The 17,063-nt window shown below is 57.6% G+C and overlaps 1 protein-coding gene across 1 annotated transcript; it reads right to left on the reverse strand.

Moving 5' to 3' along the window:
* Window positions 1–887: 887 nt before the first annotated feature.
* On the reverse strand, window positions 888–6,019 carry LOC140904286 (vitelline membrane outer layer protein 1). The gene is made up of 3 exons (XM_073326776.1): window positions 5,855–6,019; window positions 5,527–5,621; window positions 888–1,188 (listed from the first exon to the last, which is right to left on the reverse strand). Exons 1-3 carry the CDS (start codon window positions 6,017–6,019, stop codon window positions 888–890), a joined length of 561 nt encoding a protein of 186 aa, XP_073182877.1.
* Window positions 6,020–17,063: the final 11,044 nt, after the last annotated feature.

Below are 17,063 nucleotides of genomic sequence, written 5' to 3' on the forward strand. Positions count from 1 at the left end.
CGTCTGGCCTCCGGAGGGACCTGGCTGCCCTGACGCTCTGACCCAAGGACTCAAGGACCCCTCCCAGCTGGGGATGTTCTCCAGAGACGGGATTTGAACCTGCCGTTTAGTCCATCGCTGCCGCAAGCCTGACCCGAGAACTTGGCCGTTCCTGGATGTCAGAGCTTCCCTTTCCCCAACTCATCGATCTCTTTTCCTCTTGTGACTAAACCTCTAGATTTGAGATGCTAAAGGGTTGGCCACAGCGTGATTTGCGGGTAAGATCTGATCTGTACATTGACCCGGGTCTGGGGCTTGGTCCTTTGGGGGTCGAGGGAACCTTTGTTCTTTTACTGGGGTTTTTGGTTTTCACAACCATCTGTCCCCATAACGAGGGGCCCTGGTGGGGATACTGGGAAACTGGGGTGTCAGAGGGAATTGCTCGTGTGACGTGTGGTTAGCCAGCGGGCTGAGACCGAAGTCCTCTCTGCCTGTCTGGTTGGGTTTGCCTTAGAGGTGGGAAACCCCCAGCCTGGGGCGGTGACTGCCCTGCTCGAAGCAATGTGTCCCGAATGGTGGGGACTGCCTCTTCGTGGGGTCCCGCCAGAACCAGCCTCGTTACACCCCGCCATCCAATTCCCACCCTCTGCCCCCCCACCTTAGCTGGGGGCCCTTTGGCGAGGGCTGCGTCCGGCCAATGAGAGGCAGAGGCCGTTCCGCTCGGGTCCCAAGTACGTTGTTTATTGGGGGGGTCGCACACAGGGGCTGGCGGGGCAATAGCCGGGAGCAGGGTTCATGGGGGAAGGCGGGGAGTGGGAGTAGCAGGGTTAAGGGGGGCAGTGGGGAGCAGTCAGCGCCCACCAGACCCGGGGCCACCAGTCGAAATGAGGCGGGGGGGGGGGCAGGGTTTAGGGCCTGCAGCATTTGAAGTAGACGTCGTTCAGGGCCGTGTCGTCCCCCTTGCCCTGGGGGGCCTCCACCTTGGTGGCGAGGGTGCAGATGCCCCGCTGGCCGCAGGAGCGGCTCTGGGGGCCCCACTTGCCCCAGCACCGCCCGTGCCCCTTCAGCTCCACCCCACCCGTGCAGACGAACTCGATGTTGTTGGCGGCCGTGTCGTCCTTGAGGCCCTGGCACGACTCCACCCGCAGCCGGAACTGGGTTAGGCGCTGCCCCGAGGGGCATTTCATCACGGGGGTCCAGAAGCCCCACCTGGGAGGAGAGAAGGGGTCAGCTGGGTACAGGCCACAGGGGGTGCTGCTTTCCCGCCACCCCTCTGCCGCTCTGGGCTGGGAGCCTGCTGCCCTAGTATCCCACTACTGACACCACGAACCCTCCGTCACCACCAGGATCCCACCGCTACCACCGCTAAACCTCTGTCACCACCACGATCCCTCCCCTGCCGCCGCTAACCCTCTGTCACCACCACGATCCCACCGCAGCCACCGCTAACCCTCCATCACCACCACGATCCCTCCCCTGCCGCCGCTAAACCTCTGTCACCACCACGATCCCACCGCAGCCACCGCTAACCCTCCGTCACCACCACGATCCCTCCCCTCCCACCGCTAACCCTCTGTCACCACCACGATCCCTCCCCTGACACCACTAACCCTCCGTCACCAACACGATCCCTCCCCTCCCACCGCTAACCCTCCGTCACCACCAGGATCCCACCGCTACCACCGCTAACCCTCTGTCACCACCACGATCCCTCCCCTGCCGCCGCTAACCCTCTGTCACCACCACGATCCCACCGCAGCCACCGCTAACCCTCCATCACCACCACGATCCCTCCCCTGCCGCCGCTAACCCTCTGTCACCACCACGATCCCACCGCAAACACCGCTAACCCTCCGTCACCACCACGATCCCTCCCCTCCCACCGCTAACCCTCTGTCACCACCACGATCCCTCCCCTGACACCACTAACCCTCCGTCACCACCACGATCCCTCCCCTCCCACCGCTAACCCTCCGTCACCAACACGATCCCTCCCCTCCCACCGCTAACCCTCCGTCACCACCAGGATCCCACCGCTGCCACCGCTAACCCTCTGTCACCACCACGATCCCACCGCAGCCACCGCTAACCCTCTGTCACCACCACAATCCCACCGCAGCCACCGCTAACCCTCCATCACCACCACGATCCCTCCCCTGCCGCCGCTAACCCTCTGTCACCACCACGATCCCTCCCCTGACACCACTAACCCTCCGTCACCACCACGATCCCTCCCCTCCCACCGCTAACCCTCCGTCACCAACACGATCCCTCCCCTCCCACCGCTAACCCTCCGTCACCACCAGGATCCCACCGCTGCCACCGCTAACCCTCTGTCACCACCACGATCCCACCGCAGCCACCGCTAACCCTCCATCACCACCACGATCCCTCCCCTCCCACCGCTAACCCTCCGTCACCACCACGATCCCTCCCCTGACACCACTAACCCTCCGTCACCAACACGATCCCTCCCCTCCCACCGCTAACCCTCCGTCACCACCACGATCCCTCCCCTCCCACCGCTAACCCTCCGTCACCAACACGATCCCTCCCCTCCCACCGCTAACCCTCTGTCACCACCACGATCCCTCCCCTGACACCACTAACCCTCCGTCACCAACACGATCCCTCCCCTCCCACCGCTAACCCTCCGTCACCAACACGATCCCTCCCCTCCCACCGCTAACCCTCCGTCACCACCAGGATCCCACCGCTGCCACCGCTAACCCTCTGTCACCACCACGATCCCACCGCAGCCACCGCTAACACTCTGTCACCACCACGATCCCTCCCCTGCCACCGCTAACCCTCTGTCACCACCACGATCCCACCGCAGCCACCGCTAACCCTCCATCACCACCACGATCCCTCCCCTGCCGCCGCTAACCCTCCGTCACCACCACGATCCCTCCCCTCTCACCGCTAACCCTCCGTCACCACCACGATCCCTCCCCTGACACCGCTAACCCTCCGTCACCACCACGATCCCTCCCCTGCCACCGCTAACCCTCCGTCACCACCACGATCCCTCCCCTGCCACCGCTAACCCTCCGTCACCACCACGATCCCTCCGCTCCCACCGCTAACCCTCCGTCACCACCACGATCCCTCCGCTGCCACCGCTAACCCTCCGTCACCACCACGATCCCCCCCCTGACACCGCTAACCCTCCGTCACCACCACGATCCCTCCCCTCCCACCGCTAACCCTCCGTCACCACCACGATCCCACCGCAGCCACCGCTAACCCTCCGTCACCACCACGATCCCTCCCCTGCCGCCGCTAACCCTCCGTCACCACCACGATCCCTCCCCTCCCGCCGCTAACCCTCCGTCACCACCACGATCCCTCCCCTCCCGCCGCTAACCCTCCGTCACCACCACGATCCCACCGCTGCCACCGCTAACCCTCCGTCACCACCACGATCCCTCCCCTCCCACCGCTAACCCTCCGTCATGACCACGATCCCTCCCCTCTCACCGCTAACCCTCCGTCACCACCACGATCCCTCCCCTCCCGCCGCTAACCCTCCGTCACCACCACGATCCCTCCCCTCCCACCGCTAACCCTCCGTCACCACCACGATCCCTCCCCTCTCACCGCTAACCCTCCGTCACCACCACGATCCCCCCCCTGCCACCGCTAACCCTCCGTCACCACCACGATCCCCCCCCTGCCACGGCTAACCCTCCGTCACCACCACGATCCCTCCCCTCTCACCGCTAACCCTCCGTCACCACCACGATCCCACCGCAGCCACCGCTAACCCTCCGTCACCACCACGATCCCTCCCCTGCCGCCGCTAACCCTCCGTCACCACCACGATCCCCCCCCTGCCACCGCTAACCCTCCGTCACCACCACGATCCCTCCCCTGCCACCGCTAACCCTCCGTCACCACCACGATCCCCCCCCTGACACCGCTAACCCTCCGTCACCACCACGATCCCTCCCCTCCCACCGCTAACCCTCCGTCACCACCACGATCCCTCCCCTGCCGCCGCTAACCCTCCGTCACCACCACGATCCCTCCCCTCCCGCCGCTAACCCTCCGTCACCACCACGATCCCTCCCCTCCCGCCGCTAACCCTCCGTCACCACCACGATCCCACCGCAGCCACCGCTAACCCTCCGTCACCACCACGATCCCTCCCCTGCCGCCGCTAACCCTCCGTCACCACCACGATCCCTCCCCTGCCACCGCTAACCCTCCGTCGCCACCACGATCCCTCCCCTGCTGCCGCTAACCCTCCGTCGCCACCACGATCCCGCCCCTGCCGCCGCTAACCCTCCGTCACCACCACGATCCCTCCCCTCTCACCGCTAACCCTCCGTCACCACCACGATCCCTCCCCTCTCACCGCTAACCCTCCGTCACCACCACGATCCCCCCCCTCCCACCGCTAACCCTCCGTCACCACCACGATCCCTCCCCTGCCGCCGCTAACCCTCCGTCACCACCACGATCCCTCCCCTCCCGCCGCTAACCCTCCGTCACCACCACGATCCCTCCCCTCCCGCCGCTAACCCTCCGTCACCACCACGATCCCACCGCAGCCACCGCTAACCCTCCGTCACCACCACGATCCCTCCCCTGCCGCCGCTAACCCTCCGTCACCACCACGATCCCTCCCTGCCACCGCTAACCCTCCGTCACCACCACGATCCCTCCCCTGCCACCGCTAACCCTCCGTCACCACCACGATCCCTCCCCTCCCACCGCTAACCCTCCGTCACCACCACGATCCCCCCCCTGCCGCCGCTAACCCTCCGTCACCACCACGATCCCTCCCCTGCCACCGCTAACCCTCCGTCGCCACCACGATCCCTCCCCTGCTGCCGCTAACCCTCCGTCGCCACCACGATCCCGCCCCTGCCGCCGCTAACCCTCCGTCACCACCACGATCCCTCCCCTCTCACCGCTAACCCTCCGTCACCACCACGATCCCCCCCCCTGCCACCGCTAACCCTCCGTCACCACCACGATCCCTCCGCTCCCACCGCTAACCCTCCGTCACCACCACGATCCCCCCCCTGCCACCGCTAACCCTCCGTCACCACCACGATCCCGCCCCTGCCGCCGCTAACCCTCCGTCACCACCACGATCCCTCCGCTCCCACCGCTAACCCTCCGTCACCACCACGATCCCTCCGCTCCCACCGCTAACCCTCCGTCACCACCACGATCCCTCCCCTCTCACCGCTAACCCTCCGTCACCACCACGATCCCCCCCCTGCCACCGCTAACCCTCCGTCACCACCACGATCCCTCCCCTCTCACCGCTAACCCACCGTCACCACCACGATCCCCCCCCTGCCACCGCTAACCCTCCGTCACCACCACGATCCCTCCCCTGCCGCCGCTAACCCACTGCTGACACCAGTGTCCCACCGTTGATGCCACCCTCCCATCTCTGCCACTGCTAACCTCCCACCCACCCCAGCTCTCTTGGTGAGACCCGTATTCCACTCGTGTGCACGGCGCCCGGTGCCCCCTCAGCCACCTGCCCGCACCCTCCGTTGGGCCCCTCCCCACGGTACTCACGGCCCCACGTTGGACTGGATGGTTCTGCCATTGGAGCAGAGCAGCCGGATCCCGTTTAGCGACGTGTCGTCCCCAGAGAGCTGGGGCAGCTCCACCTGCAATAGGGGGTGGGGGGCAACAAGCCTGGGCATTAGACTGGTCCCCCATCACTTCAGTACAAGGAGATGGAGGTCAGAGGGGCATGGGGAAAGGGGGAGATTGGGCAGAGGGGCTGAGGGTTGTGGGGTAGGGGGAGCCGGGCTGGGGAAGGGAGCAGTGGATATGGGGAGGGTGAATGGGGCAGGGAGTGGGGTAAGGGGGAGCCGGGCTGGTGGGTGTGAATCTTTACCTTCATGGAGAACCCAATGGCGAAGCTCTTGTTGGGGCAGGTCTCTTCCTCGCCCCACTTGCCCCATATTCCTCCATTGGTAACTTCGATCTTGGTCTGGGCCCACGCGCCCCAGAGGCAGCAGACGAGCACAAGGCCAAGCGTAGCATGCAGGGAGGTATCCATGGCTGGGCAGGTGAGTGAAGGAAGCCCGCAGCAGATGTGCAGCTCCTGGCACGGGGCAGGGGTGTTTTATACCGGGGGAGGGTGGGCTGGGCTGGGTTCCGGCCTGTGTGGGCAGTGCAAAGGGGCCGGCCTCACCTTCTCTTCGCTCAGGTTCAAGGCTATCATTAGGTTAATCCTGCCCCCGGCTTCCCCAGGGCGCATGGCGCAAGGTTCCTGCCGCCACCCACCCAGGGCTCTGCTGATCGGCCCGACTCTCGGAAACACCCAAAGCAAATACGTCATGTGACAACACCTCTGACCTCATGCCAAACGATGCAACTGTCCCCGCTGACACCAGGGTGCCTTTACGGTGCCAGCATCCCACGGTTACCTCTTGGGACATAGTATCCCACTGCTCCCACCACTATGCCATTACGGCACCAGGATCCCACCGCTGACCCCACTCTTGCCAGTTCAGACGTGGTATCCCACCGCTCCCACCACTATGCCGTTACATCACTGTAGGAAATAAGGAGTGGGAAATGAGGAAGAGGCCGTGTCCCCGGTTCAGAGCGATGTGGGTCACAGCCCCATACTGTGGTTTGAATGCAGTTAAATGTCAACGTACACAACAAGGAACGAAGGGGAGTCTCTCCGGGGGCGCAGCGGCTCTGAAGCAGATTTGGGGGGCGCGTGGTGGGTAATCAGCGGAACGTGAGCTCCCGGCGCGACGCTGTGAGCAAAGGGGCGAATGCGACCCTGGCCTGCGTCAGCGGGAGTCTCGCTTCGGGCAGAGAGGCGACCCGCCGGGGGGCGAGTACATCGGAGAGGGGTCAGAGAAGAGCCGCGAGAAGGATTCAAAACCCTGCCTTCGAGTGAGAGACTCCAGGAGCTCAATTAGCTGCACGGCGCGGCGGCGAAGGGGTGACTGATCCCGGGCTGTGAGGGCCAGCGCGGGGAGCGAATGTTCACAACGGGCTCCTCAGACTGGCCGAGGCAGGTCCCACCCGGGCCGGGATTTGGAACCAGGCGAATTCGGACTGGAAACAAAATGCAAAACGTCTAACGGTGAAGGGGGCTTGTCCCCCAGAGTCACGGCGGATTCACCATCAGTGACAAGTGTTAAATTGTGGCCGCACCCAGGGCACCATCATGGTTTCAAAGCCCGTCTGCTCACGCCCTGCCCCGCACTCCTACCGCCCATTACGGGTTCAATGTCTCTGCACCTCTGGGGTCATTCCCAGAGCCAGGCAGCCGTTCAGGGTGACCTCCACTGACGTCTCCCTCCCGGAGGGCACTTCACTCCCTTGCACCCGCCGGGTGGCGATGCATACTAAAGTGGGGAAACTGAGTCATGCCGCTGGTTCCCATTGAAATTGCCGCAATCCCTGCGTTCTGCACTCCTGACATATTCTCTCCCCTGTTGGCTGGCGGCTGCCCCACCCTTCCCATTTCTCAGAAACACCTAGTACACGCAGATATCAGCATCATTCGTTATAATTATAGGCCTCTTTGTCTGCCATAGTTCCTGGGTGAGATAATGGAGCAGCTGATACAGGGACTCAATTAATCAAGAATTAAGCGAGCGTAATGCAGTGAATACCGCTCCGCAGGAGCAGGTGGAAAGTGGAGCCCGTCCTGCTATTTTGGGGCTTTTTGTCGGAGTAATTACAAAATTGGGTGATCAAGATAATAGCGTTGTGGTAAGGAACAGAGATGGCTGGGAGGCGTGTGACTGGGTGCCTCACGGCGTTCAGATTGAGAACCTAGAGTGGCCTTGAATGAACAGAGGAAATGGATTCAAAACTGGCTAACTGATGGATCTCCAAACGGAATCGGAAATGGGCCATCATTGCGAGCCGGGGTGTTCCCAGTGGGGGCCCGCAAGGCTTGGTTCCTGGCCCGACAGCTTTCGAAGAGCCAGAAGAAAACATAAAACCACCCCGGAGAAAGTTTGCAGATGACCCAAAGAATCAGAGGAGAGGGGAATAAGGAAGAGACCGGGGCACTGGATCTGAGCGGTGTGGATCACAAGCCAACGATGGCTATTACCAGGATGGTGTCCCTAGCCTGTGTTTGCCAGGAGCTGGGGATGGGTGACAGGGGATGATGGATCACTGGATGATTCCCTGTTCGGTTCATTCCCTCTGGGGCACCCGGCACTGGCCGCTGTCTCTCACCATAACAAAGGGACGGCTAAGCGGTGGCTTGATCCTCGTCTCTAAGTACCTACGCAGGGAGCAAATATTACCCCCTTTCTGCTCCAAACTGGTGTATTTCACCCTCTAGACCCTGCCCTGGAACAGGGCCTAAGGCCATTCCCCTCCGTCGGAAATCTCACCCGGACACCAGCGCCCGCTTCCCAGGGAGCAACTCGGCCCCCCAGCCCCGGCCCGAGGAGAAATCTGGCCTCCTGGCAGCAAGGGCTTCCCCCAAAAGACAGCTGCATCACCAAACTCACTAAGAGCCACGCAGCAGTTCTCCCAAGCCTCAGCACTTGCTCGCACGCAGAGGAACAGCCTGGTTGACGCCACCCTGACATCGGCGGTGGGTTTTTTGCAAGTTTTCCTAGCGTTGCACCGCGTGGCCTTGAAACCGCCGCTCCGGGCAGTGAAGTGCCCCATCTGTCGCTGCCAGGGCCCCACGGGGCCGGGCACAGTGAGCCAACCCCCCACGAGGGCCTCCTGAATGGACGCAGGGAGGCGACTGCTCTGCGGGGGGACGGGCGCGGAAGGGGTTGAGTGGTGCTGGGAGCGGTTAAGGTGAATGAGAGCCAGGACCGGCGGGGAGAGCCGGGAGCAGGGCTGGGGCTGGACCAGAGGCCGTGACAGACACCTGGGAGGATTGCAGCCGCGTCCCACGCCATGGGGAGAGACACCCCGGATGCCTGGAACGCGTGTGACACCCTGAGCCAACCTCGGCCACCTGGAGGGCGTCGTTAGAGGCTGGCTGACGATGATCCTGCCCCAGGCCCAGCCCGGCGGTGAAACGAGGCTTCCTTTGGGAATGGGAGTCGCTTGGCTAATTAATGCAGCGAGGAACAAGCCTGGGGACGTCGCAGGGACCGGTCCGACCGGGTTCCAGATGCTGGGCCAGCGAAGCAGGAGAGACTGTGGAGAACCAGCCTGGCCCTGGCTGCTCAAGCATCGACCAGGATCAGCTGGAAGAGATCAAGGGGTAGGCATCAGAGAGGCAGTAACCTCTGGCTCCGTGCCCCATTCCCTGCCCCACTGAGCCAGCCAGTGCCTGCCTGTCCCGGACTGACGAGCCCACTGTGAAATATTTGTCTCCCTCGCTGGTAGTGTTCTACGTTCACTGTAATGCTTTATCCCGTGGCTTTGGTGCGTTCAGATGAGCTTCTTGATGTCGATCTTTAATTGACCTGGGTTAGTGCAAGTTTTGTGCCAACTCTATTCACCAGCGCATTTGGGTTAGCAGGTGTGATTAGAGGTTGATCGATGTTTGGCTGCATGTGTGTGTCGGCCTAGCCCTGCACAGACCTTGAGCGAACTTCCCAATGACCATAAGATCCGTTCAGGGACGAAGGCACCCGTCCAGGTTTATTGCCGACGAAGCCCGGTACTAATATCCCACAGACTCTCCCGGACTGCTAAGACATGTATGCCTGTAACAATGACCCGCTCAGTGAACAGCCGGGCTTTCCGTTCCTCCCTAGGCCAGACAAAGTCAATCCCTCTGAGATACAGCTTTGTACCCTGATACAAACAAGTTATGTACTGCCCCCGTGACATGGCTAGTTATCACCCCCCACCTTGGTTCGAACAAAACATCTCTATTCATCACACTGCCATCCTGACCTTCTCTTTGAGGCGGGGTCAGTGTGTCCCCTGTTATCCCTGGGGAATGTTTTTGTCCCATCCTTGCTATCAGGATGCTCTGGTACCACTCGATATCGGGAGGTGTTTCCCTCAGCGCCGTGTGACTAGCACTTCCGAGGAATGTGAATTTCTGCAATATCAGCCCTGTTCTTGCCCAATTCTGTGGGCAAGTCCTGCCTCATACCAGTCCTCTGATACAAGGGCTTATTGTGACGAAGTGGGACTGTTCTTAATGTTTCCTCTGAATAGTGTGGGGGTGCCTCAGTTTCCTCTAGGCAGTTCTTAAGTATTTAGGGGGTGGGAGAAGGGTGTATGATCATTGCAGAGCCCTAGAGGGCAGGTGTGTGCAGGAGTCTGGACACAGAGGATGGCCGACACCCTGTTTCCTGGCACCTGATGGCCTGGGCCCTTCCCCCCCTGCAAGGTGAGAGCTAAAGGGTTGGAGAACAAAGGAATCAGGTGACCACCTGGCCCGGGAAAGGAACAAAGCCCAGAGGAGGGGGGGCTGGAGGGTTTTCAGTTTGGGGCTGGCTGGGACATGGAGTGAAGGGCAGACGTGGTTGTCTGGCTCACTGCCCCCAAAATGGACCCAGCTGAGGGGTCCCGTTCTCTGCACCTGCAAGCTCTGTGTCAGACCATGTTCCTGTCGTCTAATAAACCTTCTGTGTTACTGGCTGGCGGAGAGTCCCGGCTGACTGCGGAGTTGGGGGGCAGGACCCTCTGGCTTCCCCAGGACCCTGCCTGAGCGGACTCGCTGTGGGAAGCGCACGGAGGGGCAGAGGAGGCTGAAGGCTCCGAGGTCAGACCCAGGAAGGTGGAAGCCGGGTGAGCTGTGTGTCCTGCAGACAGGCTGCTCCCCGAGAGGAGACTCCCCCAGAGTCCTGCCTGGCTTCATGGGGAGCAGTTCCAGAGCATCGCCCGGGGACCCCGTGACACTTATGTCTCAGGATCTCTCCCTACTGCAGCACATCCATTCACAAACACGTCTCCCCGGCAGCGTCTCCCCCCGCGTGTGGTCCTGCTCGTGCTTACGCTGCGAAGCGTCATCAGTTCCTTTGACATCAAATCTGGGCTAAACTGCCCGTCACTCCCGCCCGATCTCAAAGCACTTTACCAAGGAGGGGAACACCATTCTCCCCATGGGGAAACGGAGGCAAAGCAGAATCAGAGAGTCATAGAACTGGAAGGGGCCTCGAGAGGTCTCTCGTCCCGTCCCCTGCACTCGTGGCCGGACTAAGGATTCTCTAGCCCATCCCTGACGGGTGTTTGTCCAACCTGCTCTTACAAATCCCCCATGATGGAGATCCCACAACCGCCCTGGGCAATTTATTCCAGGGCTTCACCACCCCGACAGGTAGGAAGTTTTTCTAATGTCCAACCTAAACCGTCCTCGCTGCAATTTAAGCCCACTGCTTCTTGTCCTAGCCTCAGAGGTTAAGAAGAACAATTCTTCTCCCTCCTTGTAACAACCTTTTATGCGCTTGAAAACTGTTCTCATGTCCCCTCTCAGGCTTCTCTTCTCCAGACTAAACAAACCCAAGTTTTTCAATCTTCCCTCATCGCTCATGTTTTCTAGACCTTTCATCATTTGTGTTGCTCTTCTCTGGACTTTCTGCAATTTGTCCACATGTTTCCTGAAACGTGGCGCCCAGAACTGGACACACTCCTCCAGCTGAGGCCTAATCAGCCCGGAGCAGAGTGGAAGAATTACTTACTGCGTCTTGCTTACAACACACTTGCTAAGACATCCCAGAATGATGCAACATTGTTTTGCAACAGCGTCACCCTGTTGACTCATATTTAGCTTGTGGTCCCCTGTGATCCCCGGATCCCTTTCCGCAGTACTCCTTCCTAGGCCGCCCTTTCCCATTGCGTGTGTGTGTAACTGATTGTTCCTTCCTAGGCCGCCCTTTCCCATTGCGTGTGTGTGTAACTGATTGTTCCTTCCTAGGCCGCCCTTTCCCATTGCGTGTGTGTGTAACTGATTGTTCCTTCCTAGGCCGCCCTTTCCCATTGCGTGTGTGTGTAACTGATTGTTCCTTCCTAGGGGGAGTACTTTGCATTTGTCCTGATTAAATTTCATCCTATTTACTTCAGACCATTTCTCCGGTTTGTCCAGATCATTTTGAATTTTAATCCTGTCCTCCAAAGCACTCGCCACCCCTCCCAGCTTGGTGTCGTCCGCAAACTTTATCAGTGTCCTCTCTATGCCATTATTTAAATCATCGATGAATATATTGAACAGAACCGGACTCAGAACTGATCCCTGCCAGACCCCTCTCATTATGCTCTTCCAGCTTGACTGTGAACCGCTGATTCCTACTCTCTGGGAACAGTTTTCCAACCAGTTTTGCACCCCCCTTATAGTAGCTCCATCTAGGTTGCATTTCCCTCGTTTGTTTATGAGAAGGTCACGCGAGACAGTATCAAAAGCCTTACTAAAGCCAAGATAGACCACGTCTACCGCTTCCCCCCAGCCACAAGGCTTGTTACCCTGTCAGAGAAAGCTGTCAGCTTGGTTTGACATGATTTGTTCTTGACAAATCCATGCTGACTGTTACTTATCACTTTATTATCTTCAAGGTGTTTGCAAAGTGATTGCTTAATGATTTGCTCCATTGTCTTTCCGGGTACAGAAGTTAAGCTGACTGGTCTGTAATTCCCCAGTTTGTCCTTATTTCCCTTTTTATAGATTGGCACTGGAATGTCTCCCGTCTTCCATGACTTTTCAAAGATAATCGCTAATGGCTCAGATATCTCCTCAGTCAGCTCCTTGAGTATTCTGGGACGCATTTCATCAGGCCCTGGTGATTTGAAGACATCTAACTTGTCTAAGTAATTTTTGACTTGTTCTTTCCTTATTTTAGACTCTGATCCTACCTCATTTTCACCGGCATTCACTACGTTAGATGTCCAATCGCCACCAACCTTCTTGGTGAAAACCGAAACAAGTCATTCAGCACCTCTGCCATTTCCACCTTTTCTGTTATTGTCTTTTCCCCCCTCATTGAGTAACGGGCTTACCCTGTCCTTGGTCTCTTCCTCTTGCTGCTCATGTATTTGTAGAAAGTTTTCTTGTTTCCTTCTATGTCCCTAGCTCGTTTGATCTCGTTTAGTGCCTTGTCCCTACATACTTGTGTTATTTGTTTGTATTCATCCTGTGTAGTTTCATCCTTTGTAATTTGACTTTTGTAAAATGACGTGGCCGAGGTCACGCAGCAGAACTGGGACTCCGAGTTTCCCGGGCTGGGTCGCATCGTTGCTCTGTGATTTCCCAGGGCTCCTGCCCCCTGATCCGGTGCATTTGGTTGTCATGCAATGGGGCTACAGGTCGTGCCGGGGATCGTTTCCAATGCGCAGTCGCTCCCAGGCCCGGGAAGGGAAAGCTCTTCCCAGAAAACATCCCACAACTCTGAGGTAGTTGTGCTCAGGTTCCCGAGCCTCTCCGCAGTGGCTGAAAGTACGCTGGCGATGCGCCACTCTCCAGTCGGTGCTCGGGTGCCGGGTTTCCATTTTCCCAGCCCTCGTCTTTCAGCCACTGTTAGCGCAAGCCCGACAGATCGATTCAGCTTCCAGTTAACTGCTTCCAACATGATTTTATCCGAGAGGAAAAGATTCGAGCCACAATTCAGTTCTGCCCCAAACTTACAGGTATCCCGCTCCCCTCCCCACACCCTGACTTCCCTGTGTCTAGCCCCCTGAAATGAAGTTTTCTTGTTTTCCCAATGGTTTGCATGCAGAGGGGGAGGGACTCAGTTTCCCTGGGTGTTACTGGTTTAATGAGGGGATGGGAGAAGAGTTTGTTGTTACAGAGGACCGGCGAGGGAACTTGGGACCCCGGCCAATGGCCTGGACAATGGAGACCTTAGCGACTGGTGACCTGGGGACCGGGAGGCCCAGCTCGGGACAGTGGGGGGACAATGGGCTGCGGGGAGAGGACCCCGGTGACCTGACCAGCCAGTCCCAGCCAGGGGGGCCAGAGGACAGACGAGGGGAGAGGGGGCCCAGGCGACCCTGTTTACCTGGAGAGAAGACAATGGACAGAGGCGGGGCTCGGGGGAGATGATAGGAGATGCCCAGCTGGGAAGCAGGGGGGGGCTCGGGGCTGGAGGGAGGGAACAGGCAGAGCCCCCCTGGATGTGGAACAGCATTTGATCAAATCATACATTAATACATGCTACGTTATTATTTTTTATTTTAAATTCTATAAAATATAAACATAAAATTTGACTACTACATGTCCCCCTTTTGACCCGTCAAGAACAATTCTTGAGTGGGTCATATTTTAGGCAACTCTTTCATAGCAATAGACTGAGAGGCCATTTGAGCTTGTGGCTGTAATTTAACAAACTTTTTTTTGGTTTAACAGCACTTACAACACATTCCTAGCAAGCAAACACAGGACAGTGTTAGCACAGCTAGTAACGGGGGGAACATAAGAGGTGGGGGGCCAGGCTGTAAAAATGTCATATCCGTGATAGGCTGTCAGTTCTTTTTCAGACCTAGAGATTTTTAGCATGTCTTTATTTGCACGTAATATTTGAATGACCCGCTTCCCTGTACCCCTCTGTGTCTGTTGTAGAATCCGAGGATCTTTCGTGATGTTTTAAAAGACGCGTTAATACCTGAACATTCCCAGCTGTTATCCAAAACATTTTTGTGCTCCACTGATGCTAAACGAAGAATTTGCATCTTGGTACATTTTAGGGCCATGGCCGTTTTCTTTTTTAATTTTACCTGGAGCAAATTTATAGGATTATTTGCCTGCTTTTGCAGTTGTGACAAGAAACTTAACTTATTTTTCATGACTTCCAGGTCTCTACTGTTTATCATTCCGGCTTTAAATTTAACTCCTCCTAATATGGCGTCTGCTACATCGTCGTTTTTCTCGGCCATTGGAGGGTTGATGTGTTTTTATGTAGGCCGTTATAACTGGAAGGGAGTAGGGTGAACATTTAGGTTCCCATTTGCTACGGGGTATTGGACAGTACTTTACAAGAACGGTCAGGATTGTTCCTGCCTAAACAGGTTTATTTTACGGATATGGGAACTGTGGGTAGCTGGAACGTCAGATGGCATCCCCATAGGGACCCTCTATTTTAACCCCTATTTCCCAGTGGTTTGGTATTCCTGTGGTGTTTATAAGGTGAACTTTAAGTCCCACTTCCCCTTCCCCGGTGCACACATTGGTATTTTTTAAGGGTTTTCAGAGCTGGCTACTGCTTTTATCACAGCATATGCCACGAGGATCACGGGTAGGAATCCATGACTGGCTGGCGGGGAGTGAAATATTCCTTAAATATTGGCTGCGTCTTCTCCCAGCGTCTTCTCCCCTGCATCTTCTGAGCGCTCTAGTTATCCGGGCGCTGAAGGTTCCCAGAAGCAGGTAGAGACAGACCTTACACCGGAGTCTCTTTCTCTGTGGATTAAATTTGCGGTGGCAAAGCAGCGCCTTGTGCTCGGGTGCCGGGACGTCCTTTTCTGCAAAGAATCCAAACATCATTATCGCTGTAAACCGCTGAATTTGCGACACGTGGGACCCGTTTCCCTTTTCCAGCCTGTTCAATGTGGGCTTAGCTTTACCAGTGGGCTAAGGCGGTCCCTGGTGGAATAAGGGTCTACCCATTTGGAGTCCAGTGAGGGGCCCCCTCTTTCATTTTAAGGTACATGGCTTGGTCCTCTGTTTCCCACGGGGCTGCCCTTTGTGGGCCTTTGTTTCCGAATCCTGTGTCCGACGGCTGGATTACCCCGATACGGGAGGGTGGTTTCATTTTCCTGTAACTCTTCCGGCCGTGGCAAATACTTATGCCGGGTCTGTTACCGCTTTCGTTTTCACCCTGCGCCGGGTAGCGAGGCTCCGCCATGGGGCGCTGGGTGTCCAGACAGAATCTGGAAGGGTGGAATTTCTGGTCTTAGTCTGTGACTGCTCTGGCTGGCCACCAACATCAGAGGCTGTTTATTTAGCCGGCTTTTTTTCTCTCTGTGTGATTCACTACCTCCTGGCGTGCTTCCTTAACAGGGCGGCTCCCCCGCTCCCTGGCCTGAGGCCGGTATGGCATCTGGAGCCTTTGTTTAATTTTTAAGCCTTGTGTTATTGTGGGGAAGAAGTTTCTTTATAAAGACGCCTCCCGTTGTTCGAAGCCATTATCTCGGGGGTGCCATATTTACACCCTACCTCAGTAAAAAAGCTTTTTGGCCACTACGCTGGTGCTGTTATTTTTCGTGGGAAATGCCTCTGCCCACCCTGCAAAGGCATGAATTATTACCAATAAATGCTGGGATTTGAAAAATCGATTTGAACCCTGGGCCGCGGCCCGAGCCGCCCTTGGCGCCTCCTGGGTTGCCCGTGTGGAGGGCGAGCGTTGCCCTGAGCACACCGCACGCTGTTTCGCACTCACGCTTTCACATCCTTCTCCCATTCGGCTGCTTGCTTCAGCCTTCTTCAACTCCTTCCCGCTCCTTCATGCCTCAGCTGACTCCTGGCTCTCTGCGTTTCCCGGAACTCGGTTCGGGCCTTCTGTAGGGCCGTTTGTTGGCTCAGATGTGTCAGCACGGACGTCCCTTTTCGGACTGCCTATTACAACGGCTATGTCAAGCTCTCGGGTTAGTGTAGCCGCCCGATTGTTCCCTCCCTACCCGCTCCTGTGCCGAGTGCCTTTACACGTCGCACCTTTAGCTGTTTCGGGTTCTTGGTTACCCTCCGGTGCATTGTTTAGACGTGTGAGCACAGACCCGCGCTTCCCTTGTACGGAACTGTGCAGGGTTTTTCTTTATGCGCCGCCTTTTCCCCGTTCCGACACCAATCCTCTATTCCAAACTGTATTTTCTTTTTACACAGCCATCACCGTCAGTCAGCATAAAGATCCACCGGCCGCGGGGGATTTTCACATGGCCTTAAAACGCCTCGACAGCCCGAGACGATCCATGATCCAGACGTCCCTGAATGACTTCCTCTTCTAAGTTAAGGGCCGGGTATTTTACACCTTTTCCCTTTCACTACCATGCACTCCCGTCAGTAAACCAGACGTGCTTTTCTTGGCCCACGGGATCTAATTTTTTTGGTGGGGGTGCGTCTGCCAAGGCAGTGACCTCTGGACATTCGTGTCGGTTCCCTTTTTTAATATTTTGTAACAGTGCAGCAGCCAAGGCCGTGTTATTTAGCTGCCAAACGAATAACAAAAGCGTGTAATTCATCAGGGAAACACAGGGGAAAACAGAGCCGTCTG

This window comes from Lepidochelys kempii, chromosome 28, assembly GCF_965140285.1.
Source record: "Lepidochelys kempii isolate rLepKem1 chromosome 28, rLepKem1.hap1, whole genome shotgun sequence".
Classification (NCBI taxonomy): domain Eukaryota; kingdom Metazoa; phylum Chordata; order Testudines; family Cheloniidae; genus Lepidochelys; species Lepidochelys kempii.